Below are 21,681 nucleotides of genomic sequence, written 5' to 3'. Positions count from 1 at the left end.
GCTGTCCCCAGGTTGCCTCAGGCAGGCACGGGCACCAAGATACTCAACCTGTGAAGGGCACAGCTCTGCCCTGCACTGCTAGGTAGGCTGGAGCAGCAAAAGTGCTCCCAAAAAGGCACAGGATGGCATCCAGGGAATGGAAGGACATCAGCGGTGCTGGATGCGCAACATGCAGGTACAGTGATGGGTCAGTCTAGGGAATGTAAAATCACCAGTGGTGCTGGATGCACAACAGGCAGCTCTCCAGGATTCAGAGTGGTTTATTCAATGCCATCACCCATCTGTAGTGAAATGGGATTCCCAGGAGCCTCTATTTCACTCGGGGCTTTATCACCATCAATAGGCATGCTCCTCTTCCCAAGAACTTGCCTCTGCTCTCTGGACTAAGAGCCCTGATCTCATTTCAAAAGGCCATTGGGACAGCTATCACATTTGGGGCTATTTCCTCCACTCCAAAGCGGAGGCGATGCCTGGGTGTGAAATGATGGGTACTTTAGCTATACATCGGCAGACAGGTTAAAGATTATCTGGGCTCAGTGCAGAATGCTTAATAGGTCAATGTCACTCTATGGAGCCCCCCTGCTGTGCACATCCCTCTGTGCGCAGGCTGAAATGCTGTCTCCAGTTTCAATAACTACCTGAGAAGAAGCGGGAATCACTCTGTGCCAAAGCCAATTGTGGGAAGATGACTCCCCTTTCCCTGGCTATCAGATGGAAAAGGTTCCCAGGCCATGTGCAGGGCTGTGTGAGCAGCAGCTGGGACCAGGGAGAAGTCAAAGCAAGCGCTGTTTGCAGACAAGACACCTTGACAGCACGTTCACTCCTACCTTTGCCACCACTGAAAGGCAGCACTAACCCTGCCAAGCAACTCATCAGAGGCCTTCAAACCAAATGAAAGATTTTCTGCAATTGCTTTCCCTCTCAGCACTTATGTTTTTCTCCTCATGTCATGGTTTAACCCCAGCCACGCAGTCTCTGTCTCACTCCCCCCCTTCCTCCCCCCACCCCCACTCCCAGAGGGATGGAGAGGAGAATCGAAAGAATGTAACTCCCACGGGTTGAGTTAAGAGCAGTCCAGTAACTAAGGTATAACACAAACCACTGCTGCTACCACCAATAATAATAATGATAAGGGAAATAACAAGGGAAGAGAATACAGCCGCTCACCACCTGCCGACCGATACCCAGCCCGACCGAGTAGTGACCTAACCCTTCCGGGTAACTCCCTCCAGTTTATATAGTGGGCATGACGTGCTGTGGTATGGAATACCTCTTTGGTTAGTTTGGATCAGGTGTCCTGTCCCTGCTTCCTCCCGGCTTCCCCTCCTCCCTGGCACCACATGAGACTCACAAAGTCCTTGGTCAGACTAAACATTACTGTGCAACAACTAAAAACATCGGTGTTAGCAGCGCTGTTCCCAGGCTGAAAGTCAAAAACAGAGCACTGCACCAGCTACTAAGAAGGAGAAAAATGACTGCTACTGCTGAACCCAGGACACTTCATCATGTACCAATAGCTTGTATCTGGAAACCTGTTGCAATGAAAAATGCCCCCAGATACCTTGGATGTAAGGAAGAAGTTCTCTCCTGTGAGGGTGCTGAGGCGCTGGCACAGGGTGCCCAGAGAAGCTGTGGCTGCCTCATCCCTGGCAGTGCTCAAGGCCAGGTTGGACACAGGGGCTTGGAGCAAGCTGCTCTAGTGGAAGGGGTCCCTGCCTATGGCAGGGGTTGGAACTGGATGAGCTTTAAGGTCCCTTCCAACACAAACCATTCTGGGATTCTATGATTTGAGCTGGAAGCCGTTTGTTTTTTGTGTGGCTGATCCACCTTTAGGAAGATTAGGACTATTGCCATGGATGTTTGACATGCAGAGGGTATGCCAGGAACCGAGAGCTGACCCATGGCAAGTCAATGCTATGGCAGGAAAGGATACAGGAAGCTTCCCCTGTTAAAAAATGTCCATGATTCTAAAGACTTATTCAGCATGCCAAGGTAAATGGCAAATCAAGCATTCAAGGTAAATGCACTTGGAAATTGCTACCTTACTTAGAGGACTCCAGTTTGCACCTTGGGATATAACAGCACAGGGCTTATAAAGCAGGGGCAGCTGAGGCTCTGATTTCTTGTAGTGGAAGCTGAGGGTCTATAGGATCCCAAGCCCCTGTAAGAACCAGTAAATCACTGCTATCTCACTATCTGTTAGAGCTCAGAGTGGCACAGAACTGGGTGTGATATTCCACCCCTTCTGCCCTGCTGGCTCCCTGAAGCCGCATCCATACATCCCTTCCCAGTGTCCCTTCCCCACACAGCACTTTGAGGTATCCTCACTCCCCTGCACAAGTGGAGGAAAGGATTTGGAAGGAATATAGAGGAGGTGAAGGGGGAAAGAAAGTAAAAACCTCAGCCTGAAAGACAGTCGCAGCCTTTCAGACAACAGAAAGTCAAGCAAGAAAAAGAGCCTTCAGAAAAGGTTTTACTGCGGCATGTGTAGGCAGCTTAGGTTACCCGAGACTCTCTAGTGATTCCGAAGACTTTGACCAAGAAAGTTAAAGCCAGGGGCGATCAATGAACCTCTGCAAGCAGCATCGCATCGAGTTACCTGCTGAGACGCGACAGTGGGAGCTGCACTGGTCTGATCTGGCAATGAGTCTGAGCACGGATAAGAAACCTTCCTTCCCTTCCCCCCCCCTTCACTCCCTCGTAAACAACTTGTTTAAGCGATCACTCACCCTCACCCCCCTCCCGCTCCGCGGCCGCCGCACCTAACCAGCGCACGGCTCCCCCGCACGGGGCACGTCGGCAGCTGTAGTCCGGCCTCGGGCTTACAAGCACGGCGCAACCTGCCGCGGACAGCCCGGACGGGCCAGGCCAGGGTCCGGTCCCTGCGTGCGCAGGCGCAGAGCCTGAAGCCCCGCAGTGCCATGGAGACGGGCGCGGAGCGAGGAGGCTGGGTCCCAGCGCTCCTGTGGACCCAGCGACACTCAAGGGATCGCGGGGCCGAGCGAAGGCCGGGGGCTCTGGCTCAGCTCCAGCAGGAGGGCGGGAGCCTCGGGGACCTGCCGCTGGGTTCCAGGCTTCGGCACAGAGTCAGTCGGGAGAAGGGAGAGGGGCAGGAGTACACAAGTATCTGCGTACACAAGTATCCTGTAGCTACAAGGCAGAGGGGAAGAGCTGGAGAGCAGGAGGATGCGGAGGGGCACTTCAGATGCGTCTGCCGCCAGAGAACAGGATAAAACTCTTCAACTAGGGCTTTGCTTTTGGGGGGAAACAAAAAAAACTCTTATATGGCTTGTGAAGTGTCTCATAAACACTGTCTCTGCTGCTGCAGTTAATCTGTGGTCAGCTCAGCCTAAGTAATTGTGTACCAGATTTTGGTCATCCCTTGACTAACACAGAGCCAAACGGATACAAGAAGGTGACTGGTATGGCCTATATCTAAGAGTTTTCTGTCACTGCTTCATTCATAGGGTGAGGATGCTTATGGGAAACCACGGCATCCTGTTCCCATGGTTCAAGAATAGGGTGGCCTCTCCTACATGTGTTCTGCAGCTGGGGTGCAAAGCCAGCAGAGCCAGCTCAGGTCCCTAGGTGCAGGTCTTGGGTGCCAGAAGGCACCTGAAGAGCATGAGCAGCTCCTCACAGATGAGCAAAGGAGTGTGGAGAGCAGAGCCAACTGCTGTCCCTGCTCCCTCCACAATAGGACAGGCTGGTGATGCTTGAACAAACCCTCTTCCCTCTACAGCAAATGTCAGCTTCTCCAAACCAAGTGTTTGTTGATGGCCTACTTTGCTCAGTCTCTAGAGCTGGTAAAGACTTTGGGGGGAGAAAGAAATCACAGATGCCCAAATGTTTCATTTTAATGAAGGAAGAAAGAAAAAAGTAATGCCTCACTTCAGAGTGACTTTTTATATTGCATTTTTTAGCAATTTACTAAAAAGTGAAATAAAATCCCAAAATAAGAACTTCTGAAGTCCATATGAATCATTCTGTAATTACTAAATGGAATCGGTCCCTTCTAAAATGGCTTTTGAGAACATTTCTTATTAAAATAAAAAATAATTGGCCACTAAAATCTGGAAAAAAAAAAAGTTTTGAAATATCACAAATCCTCCCAGAAAATGGGACTCTTTTCCTTTCTGATTGCAACTAATGACCTGCCTGCCATGGGAGTCCCAATAATAGCAAGGGCAGATTCCAGAGCAGAAGGAGGCTGATGCCTAGGGGGGTACATCCTTCCTTAAGGACAGCTTGTGCATGTTGGAATATTCATTTCAGAATTAGAAGCTACATGAGGAGGAAGTTCCTCAAAGCTGCACCAGGGCAGGTTTAGATGGAGCTGAGGAACAATTCCTTCCCCAAAGGGTGCTCAGGCATTGGCACAGGCTGCCCAGGGCAGGGCTGCAGTCACCGTCCCTGCAAGTGTTCACACACCGTGGAGACGAGGCCTCAGTGCCATGGGTTAGTGGTGGCCTTGGCAGTGCTGGGGAATGGTTGGACTTGATGAGCTTGAAGGTGTTTTCCACTCTGGTTGATTCTGTGATTCTATGAAATGAGACAGCACAGCCAAGATCTAGGAGTGGCAGAGCCTGGGCCAGGTCCTTCTGCACTCAGCAAGGTCAGCATACGTCCCCTTCATAACATATTGCATCTCTCTACAGGGATGCTGCTGATCTTCTGCCCCAAATATCCATCCTCCTGGCAGCTGGAGTGTTAAGCATAAGCCAGAGACATTGTGGAGGGGTGAAAATCTGCGTGGTTACCACATGCACGTGAATCAGCGCTTGTACATGTCTGGAGCTGGTGCTGTGGCAGGCAGGGAGGGCAAGGGCTCATTCAGCTGCAGAAGGATTTATTCCTTCTCTGGGGCAAAGACCTGCAGGTATCTCTGCCCCTCTGCATGTGAGGAGGAAAAGAGGTAGAAGATGGTAACAGTCTGGATTTGAATGCAGACAGAAGAAACTTGACGGGGGGTTTAGAGGGGTGGTCAGATACTGGATGGCATCTTCAGGCATTGCTGTATCTGACACAGGAGGAAGCAATGATTCATTTCAGGCTTGGAGAAAACTTTGCTCTGATCTCATCCCTCTCTGCAGCCCCCCGTTCAGGCTGGTGACATTGCTGCGACCTTGCAGCCAGGCACCGAGTGCCTCTGTGCTTTTCAGGCTGGTTCCTCCCCTCCCTGCTCCCACCCCAGCCCTTCACCCTCCCCAGGAGACCCATGCAGCAAGCGAGCGCCACGATTTCAATTTACACCGACTAAATGATTCATCGCTGCCTAAAGAGGCCTGAACAGAGCCCAGGAGGGGAGCAAAGCTCTAGCAGGGAAAGGTGGGGGGAACACAAGATCGGGGCTAAAGATACAGAGATGAAAAGCTCCGGTGACCTGCTCTGTATCGGCTCTCCTAGGGGCAGAAGCCAATCAATCCTTCCCCCCCTCTCCTTTCTCCCGCAGCCGTCTGTGGGTCTGTCTGTCTCTTTGTCTCTCAGCAGACTCGAGTTTCTCAGTGTAAGGTTAGGACAGCAAGAGCTGTGGAAATCAATTCCTGAGCCTTGGCACGCCGCCCTCGGTGCAGACAGACCAGCTCTGCTGTGAGGCAATGGATGGATGGATGGATGGAGAGCCGGCCCCAAGCGTACCCAGACCTCTCATGTGCAGGAGATGAGGGTAGATTGGAAATGAGGGTTTGGAGAAAAGAGTCTGAGACAGCGCTAGATGCTGTACCCCACCTGTCTCCCAATCTACCACTGTTCCTCTTGATGGTTTATACTGGAGGAGAAATATGAGTAAAAGGCATGGCTTTGCCCACAGGCAGTCTGGTTTCCAGTACCATTCTACCCCAGCTCTTGCACAGCACAACTGACTTTTCCATCCTTCCACAAAACAGCTCCTGCATCAGCAGGAATCCCCTTGGATTCCTGACTGTAAGGAAAAGGGAATGGAAGTGTTAGCACTCACGAGGTGAAATGCTTATGGCGCATTGCACCTGAACCATCCTTGTGTAGGACAATTATTGACAATGCATTTCAGTTGAGGTCTGTTAATGTATCTTAAGGGGTTCTGCTGTTCAAGAAGTTCTAATAAGAGACTTAATATAATAAGACTTACATAAGAGACTTAAGAAGGTTTTCACTCTTACCCTGGATATCCTGCACAGCCAAACCTTGTTGAATGGGATGCAATTGCTTCCTCTGCTCTGAGGGCTATCTAACAATGAGGAAACTGAGACACAGAGTGGAGCACCTGAGTCTGCACTGAAAACTCCTTCCAAACTAGGACTGGAAATCAGGTTTCTTGACTGAAGAGGAAACTAAGGGAAGGGATAGACTGGAGTGGGATTTGATAACATTTCCCTTCAAACTGTTTAAAAGAAAGTCCACAGGGAATTAATGTCAGTGACCCTGCTGCAAGGTACATGATTCTACATAAATAAAAGGTGCCTCTCCTTTTGAGATAAGGAAACAGAGGTTAAGTGGCCAGAGGGAGGAGGACATGGGGATCCTGCATCAGTCAGGTCCAGACTGTAAGGCCAAATGTCTCCTTGAAGGACCAAATCTCTATGGGGGTTTCTTGTTCTACATCAATGCTGCCACCCTCATTTGTCACCAACCATCACATTGCTGACACTCCTTCACAATGAGAATCTGCAGTTTGTTTTCGCTCCTTTTCTCTCTTTTTGGGGATTTATTGCTGGATGTATTGACTGCTTGTTGCCACTGACCCTGGACAGCAGGAGATGAACTATCTAGCACTGGTGTGGTACAATCAACATCCAGATTCATGGTTCTCTATCCTGTTTGCACATAGTCTGTGCTGCCCCTCCATTGACAGCAAAACACACCGTGCTCCATAGGATAGATGCAGGATAAGGTGAGATGGAAACACATTATAGAGCTGTATATCAATTAGAAATAATCCTCAGGCCAAGAGGGTGAAGGCTTCATGGGTTCATGCCCACCAGACCACAACTCAGGGAATGGATTGCCAAGGATCCCTTGAACAATTCCAGAGCCTGAGTCAAGGTTTTGGACAAGTTTTGGGATGGATCACCTAGTTCTGATCTGAAGTTAAGCAGTGTCATGGCTTTGGATGAGGGTCACACAAGTTAGAACATCCACAGAAGGCTGGATTACGGTACAGGTTTGCTCCCTTTTCTTCTGTCCCAGAAAGGAGAGGTAGCAAAGAGGATCACTTCAACTGGATCACTGTGGGCACCAGGAGAGTTTGAAGGTGAACTCAATGGTATAAGACAGACATGCTGCAATAGCAAGGTCCATCAGAAAAAGCCTCCATTTCTGCCAAGGACATTGTGAGACTTGGAGTGACTTGGAGTGACAGCACCCTGCAGAGCCCTGCTCAGCTGGAAGCGGTTGGTTAGACAGTTTTAATTCACTTTCCAGCCATTGTCTCTGCTGAGAAGTTCCTGGCAAATAAGACCACCCTGCCACTCATAGCCAGGAGCTCCACCAACACGACACCTTCCTCTCCATAGCTTTGACAGAGGGCTCTCTGCAGGAGAACATCACTGGCAGTGAAGGCTGCAGAGAGGCAACTTGAAGATCAAGAGCATCATTTAAAAGCCTACAGAAAAAACAAAGCCAAGAAACTAACCTCTCCGTTCTGAGGACACCTGGATTTAGTGCTCCTTGTGAGGTACTGGACAAGCCAGTACTGTAGAATAATGCAGTGGTGAAACCAGGTCCCTTTTTGGCCTATTATTCAGAAGCCTGAGAATGCAGATAGAGATAAACTTGCCCAGCATCCTGGACAGAGAAGCCAAATAACCAGTTTGGCTCATTTGTGCCCAACTTCAGTGTCAACATTTTCCCATAGTGAGCATAAAAACCATAAGGTCCCATTGAAATCTTTCTTGGAGTAGACCCCATGATGCTTACAGGGATTCCTCTCTAAGGGCAATGGAGATAAGGACAAGTCTGAAAGAGGAGAGGTATGGGTCAGCAGTGAAAGGTTGGAGGTGCCAAGACAAGTGTCTAGGCTAGGCTGCTATCAAAGCCAAACTGCCTTAAGCAATGGAAACATGAAGGTAATTGTCATACAGAGACCTCATGGATGATTTGATTCAAAGTGCATCAGGGTGGACAGGCACTTTGCAGGTGGATCAGATGATTGAGGAGATCTGACCAGTCTCTACCACCCTTCTCTTCCCTTGCCTTCCAAAAAATGCTTCTTAGTTAAGCAGTCTCCTCCAATAAGTCCCAGTGACCTTCCTGGAGGTACATGTGTGACTCAGTGGCTCACCCAGAGACTGAGACAGCATTCCGCATCTCTGCCATGTGCTGTTACAGCTGTTAAGGGAAGATGGCTGGAGCAAAAGCAGGGCTGAGATGATGGCAAACATCAGCAGGTACTTACGTGTTGTGAAGAACACACCATCCACAGTGAGGGTCGCCTGAGCCCAAGCACTCGCTGCAGGTCTCATGCTGGCTACATGACTCCACGGGCACCCGGGTGAGCTGCAAGAGGAAAGGGGACAACCTGTCAGGCTCTGCAATGCCCATAATGACTTGACAGAGGTGCCACCCTCCCTGGCCTCTTCCCCTGGTTCACAGAAGGACATCCATGCAGAGCTCAGCAAGCTTGGAACAGAGGAATGTGGCTGCAGAGTGCTCCAGAATACAACTTGGTACAAACCCTGTTGAGATCAGCACAACCCCTGTGGCCTTCCCCTCTTCCTCATGGCCTTCCACACTTCATTGCGAGGTCGTCTCACTTGCACAGTTCATAGGGAATCAGCAAATCACTCAGACTGTGAGCAGTCTGTGGTGACATGGTACCTTGAGACAGTTAAACAGTGAGTGATCTTCTGTATCAGGTTAAACTCAATGGATCTCAGTGCTCTCCTGCACTTTGGTTGTGGCCTCATGATGTGTTTGTCTGCCTCCCATGACGCACTGCACACAACCACTGGTCCCAGGAGAGCATCAGCTCCACTCCCCAATGCCCGTGCATCTTTCCAACCATCAGTTGTCCCATCCCTGAAGAGGTTGTTTCCAGCAGGAAAAGGACAAAAGCCTGGGTGTTGATGAGCTTGTTGTCACCCTGACTTCGCAGCTCTGAAGGCATGAGAGGAGGATTCCCACCTACTGCCAAAATACTGCATTATATTATCTTTTCTTTTCCTTTCTTTCTTTTTAATTAAAGTATTTCAGTCAGGGAATTCAAAGAAAAAAAGGAACTGCCAAGCCTGACCTTCTGTCTAATGGACCAGAGCCTTTTGATTCCTATTAAGTGTTGTAAGCCCCTTACTTCTTCTTTTGAAGCCAAACGTACAATTTGGGCCCAACGACCTGATAGTCTTTTTTTTCCATTGAATAAGCTTCAGAGAGCTTCTGTAATACGCAGTCAATTGCCAGAGCCTTCACCCCAGCTCATGTCAGCAGGGACAGTTTATTCCTTCGGATGATATAGTGTGGTGTTATCCTGATGAAACACCACTGAGAACTGCCAGCTGTAAACTGCAGAACAGCTCCTTGTGACAAATGACAAGGAAATACACCTGGATCCTAGTGGCAATTTCTTACTTGGTTCCATGTTCAAGAGGGTTTGAGCTGTGAAGTGACAGATTAAGAGTCATTCTGATTGCGTCTGTAAATGAACCAAGAACTGCCTTTATATACCAATATATATCAGGCAAAGTTCCAGCTATTTATGGAGACCTTTTCTGTTTGTGTCAGAAATTGTCTCTTAACCCCTATCAAGAGGAAAAGCTAAAACCCTCTATTTTTACCTTTGGAAGTTGGCAATAGCTTTAGAAAACTTCAGATAGAAATATGGTGGGGTTTATTTACCATTGCACTGCTGCCTGTGTCAAATCACTCAAGGAAACCAACTACAGCTACTGAAAAATGTAATAAAAAAGGGAGAATGTGGAAAAAACCACCCCAAAACAAACAACAAAACCACCTTTCTCAATTTGAATCTATTGCCATGCGCATAAGAACATCAGGGAATCAAAACAGGGAACGAGTCATTCAAACTTCTGGAAGTATCAAGAAGTTTCAAGGGTAGAATGGTTTGGTCATGAATGTAGTTCCATCTTCCTCAAGCTTCAGTCATGAAGTTATCAGGTGTTCTTCAAAAATAAATGATATGTGCCAGGATTTCACTCAGTTAGCCTTGTGTTGAACCCAGCAGCCTGTGATGCATCCATAAAGTTATACAAGTTTTTAAAAGGAGAAATCAAGGAGTGGAGACCTTATAATTTCTTATGTTGGCCATTCATAGAATCATAGAATGGTTTGGGTTGGAAAGGACCTTAAGATCATCCAGGTCCAACCCCCTGCCATGGGCAGGGACACCTCACACTAGAGGTTGGCCAAGACTCTGTCCAACCTGGCCTTGAACACTTATCAGGAATGGAGAATATGCCACTTCTTTGGGCACCCTGTACCAGTGCCTCAGCACCCTCACAGTAAAGAGCTTCTGCCTCATATCTAACCTGAACTTCCCCTGTTTCAGTTTGAACCCATCACCTCTTGTCCTATCACTACAGTCCCTGATGAAGAGTCCCTCTCCAGCATCCTTATAGCCCCCCTTCAGACACTTGAAGGCTGCTATGAGGTCTCCAAGCAGCTTCTCTTCTCCAGGCTCAACAGCTCCAACTTTCTCAGCCTGTCTTCACATGGGAGGTGCTCCAGCCCCTGATCATCCTCGTGGCCTCCTCTGGACTTGCTCCAACAGCTCCATGTCCTTCTTATGTTGAGGACACCAGAGCTGCACACAGTGCTGCAAGTGGGGTCTCAGGAGAGCAGAGTAGAGGGGCAGGATCGCCTCTTTTATTTCCTACCTATTAGACCATGTTTGTGCTGTGAACTTGCAGAAGAGGCAGATAATTCAGTTCTGAAAGACTAAATCTGCCATCCCTCAATCCAGATGTAATCGATGGTGTAATCTGTGCCTTGTAATTAGAAATTTGGGAACACAGTTGGGATTGGCTATGCAGTTCCTACCCAAAATACCCTCAGTTTAACATATGGTGCTGCTCAATTTATCCTCATTAGCTGTAAATAGTTTTTCTGCATCTCAGTTCCTGAGCTAGTTTACATCTGCCTTATAGAAGTGAGCCTTGGTTAAGAAGTTTAGAGCAGAACATGCCCTTTTCCAACATCTATTGGTGCTGGGTTTGAATGTTCTGAGTCAAAATCCACTTGTGACTATGACCTATGTATCAGAAAGAAGTCCTAGAAGATTCAAATTTGATATTTCTTTGCCCATGGCAGGGGGGTTGGAACTAGATGATCTTGAAGTTCTTTCCAACTCTAACTATTCTATGATGCTATGATTCTAAATTGTGGCCAAAAGAGTATACGAAAAGCAGTCTCTGTAATAATAATAATATTATTATCATTTAATTAGCCATCAAAGGATACCCAAGCTCCTTTCAGAGGCAGGAGGAACCTACTGGGAATCCAGATCTTTATTTTCGCAGAAATGCTTCCTTTTCAAGTACCTATTTAGGGTACTTGATCTCTATAGGATGTAGTTTGTTGTGTTACCTTGCTCATAGAATCATTGAATAGTTAGGGTTGGAAAGGACCTTAAGATCATGCAGCCATCCCAGAGAGCACAGCTATATAGAGCGTGCACCATGCTACATCCACACCCTGTCAAGCACACCAGAGTAGTAGGTGTAGCGGTGTCACCATTTGCATTGCTACGTGTTATTCCTGCTATATGAGACCTTTTATGAGTTCACCTCGAGTAGCTTTATTGTGAGATTTATTAAAACTGTACCTTGCTGACAAATGTCTTGGGCTGCAAGTGTCAGACCTTGTAATTAATAAAGAAAGCAACCACAGAAAAACAAAGGAGCTGCGACTGAAAGGAAAAGCCACCTACGGATCTGCAGTGGAAGAGAAGAAAGAGCATCAAGCAAATAAGGCACATCAGAGGTCTTGTTTTCCTTTGCAACATCAACTGTAATTAATTCAGCTCAGCTTTCCAAGTTGAATGTTTGGAGGACTGACTGTGCCTCCTGGGAGCCATCAGCTCCTTACGCTGCCCCTCAAATAGCTGGAAAAGAACAGTCCATGCACCCTCCCAATTACAGAGAGAAGAGAAGCTGCGTGGAGACCTCAGTGCGGCTTCCAGTATCTGAAGGGGGCTACAAGGATGCTGGAGAGGGACTCTTCATCAGGGACTGGAGTGATAGGACAAGAGATAAGGGTTTAAACTGAAACATTATTCACTGCCATGAGAGGACTAGACAGCACTGAAGGCTGAAATCTGCATTGTAAACCAGGCTGTGATTACTCCTTCCACCCCTTCTCCATCATTGGAAAGTCTAACCAACTTTTCAAGGTCATTTCTGAACCTCGGTGAGGCTCCCTATGGCTGCTCTTTCATCAGGGTGGAACTTGGAGTCAACATTTGCAGCAGATACAAACAGGGTTTCAGCAGACAGAGGATTAATGAAAGCAAAGTGTCCTTCATTTGGGGGCACTATGAGACAGGTTAGAAGTCATTTACATTCCTTCAGTGGTTAAATTTAAGAAGAGATTGCTGTTGTTTTAAGGGCTTATATCCTACCTGTGATGAAGCACTTATCCCCATTTCATCAATGAAAGCACATATCCCTATTTTACCAACGAGAGCAGAAACTGAAAGTGAGTCTCATGAAGATGAAATAGGTGCTACATAAATGTCTTTGAAGATGTGGGCTTAAGGTATCTGAGCAAGTTCATGTAAGAATTCCAGGAATGACCTGATTATAGAACACTAGGTTATTAACATATTTAAACTTGGGGTTCATTGAAATATAGAAGAAATCATGGAATCATAGAATGGTTTGGGTTGGAAGGGATCTTGAAGCTCATCCAGTTCCAACCCCCTGCCATAGGCAGGGACACCCTCCACTAGACTGGGTTGCTCCAAGCCCCATCCAGCCTGACCTTGAACACTGCCAGGTATAATATGTATTCCTGTCCACAAGCTTGATGGACATCTAGGAGCTGCTGTGCTTCCAAGGCTCTGTCCATAGCAGACCAGAGAAGATCTCTGATCCCCTCCAAGATAGGCAGCATTTCCAGAGCAGTTATCCCACCACAGGATGTCCAAGATCACTGCTGTGCAGTGGAGGATGTGAAAGACTTCGAAACACCACAAGTACCTTGCTTGAAGAGGGGAGACCAAAGGGTCAGGACCTGTATCCCTTAGACATCTTCACCATCTAGACTGTCCTCTACTCACAGCTATCAAGAGTGAAAGGCAATCCCAGAGCCAGGGTCAGACAAGCAGTTAAGTGAATCTGATGTCCTTCTCAAGGGCAGCAAGAAAATGATGAGCAGGTCCAGCTGCTGCAGCAGGATTTGAAAGGATATTTTACTTCATCAACACATTCATTCACCAGTCCCGAAAGAAATCATTCAGGAGTTTGTAGCTCACAAGGACATCTTGAAGAATAGGGCAAGATCTGCAAAGTGCTGTATGGTTCAGAGCTCGCCTGGTATATCCAACTCCAGAGCTTTTCACGCACCATCTCACCTCTGATCCAGCCTAAACTACAGCTTCTCCAGTTCCCAGCCTCACTTTCACCCTGGTATGAATGAGTTAGAGCGAGTCATTTAAAACACAATGATTGAGGGGTTTGGATCTGATAGACAGCAACAGCTAATCCTGTTAGAAATTTGGCTCCTGCTTCTGCCATTATATATTCACAGCTCCTGCTATGTGCTCAGTCATAATTTTCTGGCTCCCGTTTTTGACTTTTTTATTCCAATATACATTACATATCTTTCTTTTTTTTTTCTTTCTCCCCTTAAACTGCCAACATTCTGGTCAAAACGTGAATCATTGCTCAATCTCTGCCGTGATAATTGGATGTTAATGCAGCGGTGGGATTTATTCAGGCTGATGGACTAAGTCAATTTAAATGTACAAAAACGCATCTTAAGTAGCCAGTTTCCTTCCCCAGCAGTCAAAAGATACATTTCCAAAACACTGAACAGTGACTTCGTCAAGCCATGTTGCTTCTGTGAATGCCTCTATCTTTCGAGACTCAGCCAGCCCCGAGAAACTGCAGAAAGATTAAGAGAGGAGCTTATTTGATTTCCAAGCCTTGAATAGAGTGTTCATGATAACACAGTTTATTAAATAGAGCAAGGCAGAAAAAACTCCTAAGAGACCAGAGTCTGCTCTCTTAACGGAGTCAGTGAGGATATTCAGTCACCTGCATGGCATCCCAGGGTGCCAACTTGAATCTGGCCTGAGCTGTGGACAAAGGGACCTTGAATGCCATGTGCATCATCCACCTGACCTACAAAAAGCAGGGACACAGAAAAGGAAAGCCAGGGAGCTGAAGGATGTCTTATTTATACTGGGAAATAACAGGACTCACACACATGTAGATGGCTGTAAAACTGGTGGGAGAGGGGATGCTCCTGCAGGGACAGAGATGAGACTCTGGTATGATTCCAGCCTGCCACTCCAGTGTGATAAGTAAATAACTTGCCAGTCCCACTGGGACAGGGAATGTCATTTCTCATCAGACACCCCAACGCTCTTCCTCTTCATTGTAGCATTCTTCCCAGTAAATCCATGCTTACCTACTTGGAAAACTGGAGGCTTTAATTAAAGGGAGTTAATTGGAAGCGGTAGTAGCTGTCAAGGACAAATGACACAATAATTAAACTGGGGGTCAGTGTCCCACTGCATGGCAGGATAAATTACCTGTCCAAATAGACTTGCTCGCAGAGGGCTTCCTACCTACAGTTGCGTGTGTGCTGGTTCTCCTCCCCTTTTTGCTGCCCTGAGCTGTCCTGCACATCTTTGGTGAGAGATGTCTTTACTGTGACATTGCCAGAGGAAAATCCAAGCCACATTTACACACCATTCACATGAACAGGGGTAAAGCAAGGTGAGATATAGAAAGATTTGATGCCCACAATCTCTTTGGCAATAACCTCAGAAACCTTTGGGGTAAGGCTGAGAGGTGTCAGTTCCCATCCAATGCTTTCACAATGAGATTTCTATTGGTGCTTCTGCAACAGCTTAATTTTCTTTGCATCCCTTGCTGTGCAGTTTTCTTCTTCGTGCTCCCCTTGGCAGGACCCTGCTTTAAACTGGTTCAGAAAAGCCAGTTTCTACATAAAGCGTGCTAGGTTTCATTTCTGATGCATCAAGACTCTGTCCTGGGATGCATGCAAAGCAAGGGTTATGGACTCTCACCAAAGTCTGTCTGTATGTAACATCAGTGTCTAAGTCTAAGCTAGAAACCCAGGCTCTGTTGAAGAAGAGACCTTTTGCAGGGTAGGATCTGCCTGCTCTGTTTTAGATGTCTACCAAGGATAAGATAAATCACACCTTGGATGTGCCTATGTCTATCCACTGAACATAAAGAAGTCTAGACAGCCAGGTCAGATGGAGACGTTTACAATGCACATGGTGAACACTGGGTGAGGTGAATCCCACATCAATGCTATACTTGATTTTCTGCTATTCCTCTAATCTTGCCACTGCAAACAATCCCTAAACACGTTGAAGTCTCCCCTCTTCCTAATTGTAGCACCAGAATAACCAGTGACAACAGAAAATGTGAGACGGGGAGAAGAAATCCGCAGTGTTACATAGCTAGAAAGCTGTTTCTGGAACTCCAAAGACCTCGTGTGAAGACACAGACTGTGTTTGAACAAGTGCCTTTCACCATCTGCTCTGTACATACAGCCCTTGTGCTTCACTGCATCCCAGCTCATTCCTGCTCTCTGATCTGGCTTTACTTACAAAGGAACAGAAACTCAGAGAATAAAGATTATCTCAGACCTTCTTTTGAGGGCTTGGCTGCCTCCCAGCTTCCTCTTTCACAACTTCTCAACCTACACCCTGTGTTGTCCCTTCTTCAAAGTCTCCAGTGCCACAATGACTCTTCTCTCAAAAGCATCAATTCTCAAGGAGAAGCCAGGGACACACCATGTTGCTCTGAGTATGGCTGGCAACCTGGAGATTGAAGAGTGTGTCCAGAGGTTTCAGTGTTGAATCTCATTTAGCATTCCTTCAAATTCCCTCATTTTTTTCCTTATCATAGAATCATAGAATGGTTTGGGTTGGAAAGGACCTTCAGATCATCCAGTTCCAACCCCCATGCCATGGGCAGGGACATTTCTCACTAGACCATGCCACCCAAGTCTCCTTCCAACCTGGCCTTGAACATTGCCAGGGATGGAGCATTTATCACTTCATCTGGGATAGCAACAGTACATCCCATCAGCATGCTGATGTGCTCTCTGCACTAGGCAGGAAATGCATTAGGAATCCTTGTCCCTTGTAAAAGCCACAGTTCACCAGCTCAGAGGGGTGGAGAGAATGTCAAGTGATTTTACCCAAGTCTGAAGAAAACAACCACCTTCCTGCCTACCCCAAAAACCATCAGCTCTGGCCAACTTTCTGTGCCTGCAGTATTCTATCTGTGTTTTCCCTTCTGGGTCCAGGTAGCTTTAGATCTCCCTTCCTTGTTTGCCACTAAATCTTTAATCCATGGTCAAGTGTCTCAGTCTCCAAACTGTAAAACAAACGAGGTTTGACTAAATGAGACTGTGGGAGGTGTCCCTGCCCACAGGAACTAAATGATCTCTCAGGTCCCTTCCAGCCCAAACCATTCTATGATTCTATGTTCGTGTTCAAATGCCTTCAAAATAGAGAGCCTCATGTCACAATTAACGGAGGGCCAGCCCAGGTTTAATGAGAGCTGGTGCTTGTGTGATTACTGAAGCATGCCTGCTGAGCAAGGGCTACATCGTTACCCAGGCTCTATAAAGACTATATATAGACTTAATTGGGACCTATAATGAAATTCATGTCACTGCAATGGGCTTTCTCAAAGTCCAGCATCACTTGAAGACTCCTGGTTGAGCCCTCAAGAGTTAACACACACACACACACACACACACACAGAGGGAGAAGTTAATAGTTGTTTCTACTGGTGATGGCTATGGTCATATTGTTCCACCATCCACATCCAGATGTCCCCCTCCTTACGCTCAGTTATCAAGGAGCATCTTCTTGCAGATTCTTTCTCCTGAGCAGCTATCCTCTCAGGTATCCTATGGGTCTCCTTGTTCACTTCCATAAGTGTAATCTTATCACCACTCCAAAACTCATCTTTACACTGTTACCATCTCCCTGGGCTAAGAATTGTCCATCCCATTGCCTGGAGAATCTTTGCCTCACCTCTCTCCCCAGCCACCCTCACTCTGTCCTGGGTTTCTAGATCCACTATAAGGATGCTGGGAAGGGACTCTTCATTAAGGACTGTAGTGATAGGACAAGGGGTAACGGGTTCAAACTGAAACAGGGGAAGTTTAGATTGGATCTAAGGAAGAAATTCTTTACTGAGAGGGTGGTGAGGCACTGGAATGGGTTGCCCAGGGAAGTTGTGAATGCTCCATCCCTGGCGGCGTTCAAGGCCAGGTTGGATGAGGCCTTGGGTGCCATGGTTTAGTGTGAGGTGTCCCTGCCCATGGCAGGGGGTTGGAACTGGATGATCTTAAGGTCCTTTCCAACCCTAACTATTCTATGATTCTATGATTCAGTTCATGAAGGATTGATCGTGTTGATCTAATCCTTTGTGCAGGATAGGACCCCTACAAGCACTATCAATCTACAGGAATTTTGGCAGACAGTTTGAAAATGCCCTTTCCTCCAGTGAGATCACACTTAAAATTCCCCATTATTTCACCCAAAACCAGCTGTACTGGATGGGATCAACACTCCACATATCCCAGTTCATCAGCCAAGGCCTTATATCACCAAACAAAGCCTAAGAACAGGCCATCGTATATGATATGTCCCCAGAAGCTGCCCAGCCTTTGGCTGTTTTCATTCTGAGTCTTATGTGTCTCTGTGCTGTATCCTGAACAGATCTTTCTTTAATTTTCCAGTTTATCCTTGACTTTTTGCATCCACAGCATGTTCTGGCAGGGAGTCTCACAGGTCCAGAGCCCACTGCTTGAAGAAATCACCTCCTTTCATTTGTTCAGGGCTTGATTTTCAACAGTTTAATTTCATGCCCTGTAATTCTTGTATTTGCAGAGGTGGTGAACAGTCACTTCCAATCCATCCCCTTCTGCTATTCACAATTTCACCAGTCTCTACCATACACCCCTGCTTATCTCTTCCCGGACTGAGGAGTTCCTATTTCTTCAGTCACCTCCTACATGGAAACTGCTCCATACCTCTGATCATCCTGACCATTGACATTTGACTGTTTATTTACCCTTATTAGCCAAATGGCAAAAGGAGGGGCTACTTGCTGGCCTAGGTCATCTCTTTATAGCCTTCTCCACCTCCTGCCTTTTCCTTTTCTCCTCCCTCAACTCTCAAGCACTGACCACATAGAATCATCGAATTATAGAATCACAGAGCGATTTGTGTTGGAAGGGACCTTAAAGCTCATCCAGCTCCAACCCCTGCCACAGGCAGGGACACCTTCCACTGGAGCAGGTTGCTCCAAGCCCCTGTGTCCAACCTGGCCTTGAACACTGCCAGGGATGGGGCAGCCACAGCTTCTCTGGGCACCCTGTGCCAGCGCCTCAGCACCCTCACAGGGAAGAGCTTCTGCCTAAGAGCTCATCTCAGTCTCCCCTCTGGCAGGTTCAAGCCATTCCCCTTGGCCTGTCCCTACAGGCCCTTGTCCCAAGCCCCTCTCCAGGTTTCCTGCAGCCCCTTTAGGCACTGGAGCTGCTCTAAGGTCTCCCCTTCAGGAGCCTTCTCTTCTCCAGGCTGACCCAGCCCAGCTCTCTCAGCCTGGCTCCAGAGCAGAGCTACTCCAGCCCTTGCAGCATCTGTGTGGCCTCCTCTGGACTCGCTCCAACAGCTCCACGTCCCTCTTGTGCTGCTGCCCCAGCTCTGGATCAGGACTGCAGGGGGGAGAGCACAGAAGAGGGGGAGGATCCCCTCCCTGACGTGCTGGCCGTGCTTCTTGATGCTGCTCAGGATAAAGCTGGCCATCATCACAACTATTAAACCACTGCCTTTAACAGGGTGCCATCTCTCAGCTTGAGGCACACGGACTGTCCACATCCTTCAGGCTCATCCCAGCTGGGAGAGAAAATGCATCAGCTTAAACTGTGATGCAGTGCCATCAAATCTCGGCTGACAAGAGCACTGTGACTGCCTCCGGCAGCATCAGTTGGAGTGATAGCATCAGCTGAAGAGTTATGGGGTCACGTCGTTTAATCTGCAAACCAAAACCTGAAGATCTGAGGCAGAGAGAGCCATGATAACCTTTGCTCGCAGTTGATCCCGAACTACAGCGAACATAAACTAACCCAACCAAGAGACGCAGAACTAGGACTATTACGATACTACTGCTTCTCCAAAGCACTCATCACCAACAGCGTTACTGAGTGTTTTAATCAAGAGTTAACCAAGATCCAGGGAGAAAATATGAAGCAGGCTCTTCCAGAGACCTTAAATATATGTCTCAGTTTATTACATGAGAGGAAACCAGACAGAGCTCACTGCTCAGCCAACGCCTGTGAGAGCTCAATGCGCTTTCAAGGCTTGGGTGGTAATTAGCGCTGCCAAAAAGACAGTGACCAGGCAGAGATGCAGGCAACTATTTTGGGGCACATCTATTTGCCTTTAGATATCTCTAAAGCTCTTTGTTTCAGCATGGAATAAGTGAGAAGTTCCTAGCAAAGCCCGGTTCCCTCTCTGCAGTGCTTTATTCCTCGACGGGATTGAAGTGCAGAATTCCTACTGACTGCAATGAGGGTTGCTCCATCCCAGCCCCCAGTGCCCATATTTCAACAGATTAAGTGCATAACCTAGTGCAGCAAGCACTGCACATGTTTTCCCAGCTTTCTCAGCCATTCATCTTGCCATAAAATGGAAGTTCAAGGACATTTAACTCAGGGATCATATAAATGCATAGCATGTAAGGTCAGAAGGGACCATTAGATCATCTGTTCTCACCTCCCGTACATCACAGGCCACTACCTGTCTACCCTTATACTGAACCAAATAATCTGGTTTTAGCTAAAGTATGTTGCGTAAAAAGACCTTCCATTTCAATGTGAAGACACCAAGAAATGGAGAATCATGCATTTCACGGCCAGTTTGTTCCAGTGGTTAATCACTCACGCCATAAAAAGCTTGTACAGGCCTTGCTTTTCATGTGAATTCATTGGGCTTTGACCCACTGATTCTCATTTTGTTTCTGTTCTCTACACTGAAGAGTCCTTTAAGCCTGCTGTTTCCACCCTGAGAAGATGCTCAGTTATCCTGAGTCATTCCCCAATCTTCCCTCTGATAAATGAACAGACTGAGATTCTTACAATCCCTTTGAGAAATTCATAGCTTCCCACTCCCTAGAAATACTTTTCATGGGTCTTCAGTGCTCCTTTTCGTATCTCCCAATGCTCTTAATGCAAAAGGAGCCTCCAGAGCTGACCGCAGGGCATGAATACTACTCACCCATTCTCTTGCACTCCTCCAAGGATGCACAATGGTGTCAGCCTGTTTCTACTACAGGTTAGTCTAAGAGAAACCCTTTGCAAGGACGTAAAGAAATGGCCTGTTCATCCACTTCAGTCACTGCTTTCTAGGATGCATGTCCCATTTTCCATCCTGACCTACATTCCTTCTTGTGAGACAGGGAAGTTTGCACTTGTTTGGTTCAAGGAAGCCCAAGTCATCCATCAGCTCTGCCCTCATCATTGTAAATGCTGAGCTGATCGTTGTACCACTGAATATTTTATCCATGGGTTTTAATATCAGCTTCCCACTCTTTCATGACATTTTTTAAGGAGCTTTGGGCCCAAAATTGATCCCTGGAGAATATAACCAGGAAAACCCTCAGGCTCTTTGAGAGCTGCCAAGGATGAAGCCGTTTCAGAGATGTCCTCATGCTATTTTTAGCTTCTTTGGGGTTTTTTAATGGGAGCGGGCTGTGGTGTTGACTCAAGTGCTGTACAGAAAGGTACGGACAGGGCATCCACACAATAAAACTCCCATTATTTCCTTACAGAATGAATCATCTGATTCCTCAAAGAATGAAGAATGTCTTATGCTTCATGAAAATATGTCACCCAGCAGCCATCTGGCCCTATTCAGGAGTAAGCATTAGGAGTTTCAGGCTTATTCAGGGAGTTTACTACTTAATAGTACCCCTCCTCATAAACCATGAATCACTGAAGCAGGGGTCCCATTGTTTCACCTAAATATCGTAGTGATAGGACAAGGGGTGATGGGTTCAAACTGAAACAGGGGAAGTTCAGGTTGGAGATAAGGCAGAAGCTCTTCCCTGTGAGGGTGCTGAGGCGCTGGCCCAGGGTGCCCAGAGAAGCTGTGGCTGCCCCATCCCTGGCAGTGTTCAAGGCCAGGTTGGACACAGGGGCTTGGAGCAAGCTGCTCTAGTGGAAGGTGTCCCTGCCCGTGGCAGGGGTTGGAACTGGATGAGCTTTAAGGTCCTTTCCAACACAAATTGCTCTGTGATTCTATGATTCTGTATATTGCCAAGAATATTCAATATAGGGCATTTCAGGTATCAAGTGTGCAAAGTCACCCTCAGAGGGGCCCTGCATTATCCAGTGCCTATATATTGTAGCTCTACACCCGGCTAAAACACTTTGATGAATAGACCAAAGTTAGATAGGATCAATCCAGGCACTGGAAACCTGCAGGGCTCGTTCAAAACTGATTTAAGGCTCAGTGCTGCTTTGGTACTA

General features: G+C 47.2%; 1 protein-coding gene across 1 annotated transcript in view; it reads right to left on the bottom strand.

Annotated features, from left to right (window-relative positions):
• Positions 1-21,681, bottom strand: part of PLXNA4 (plexin A4) — a gene marked incomplete at both ends in the record, with an annotated part of 435,010 nt that overhangs the window by 149,678 nt on the left and 263,651 nt on the right. Inside the window, one exon of the mRNA XM_080614763.1 lies at positions 8,372-8,472. Coding sequence (XP_080470889.1) covers positions 8,372-8,472 — 101 coding nt within the window. The remainder of the gene's footprint in view (positions 1-8,371; positions 8,473-21,681) is intronic.

The sequence above is a fragment of the Psittacula echo genome (assembly GCF_963264785.1).
Source record: "Psittacula echo genome assembly, chromosome: 1".
Taxonomy (NCBI): domain Eukaryota; kingdom Metazoa; phylum Chordata; class Aves; order Psittaciformes; family Psittacidae; genus Psittacula; species Psittacula echo.
This window is presented reverse-complemented; position numbering and strand designations above follow the sequence as displayed.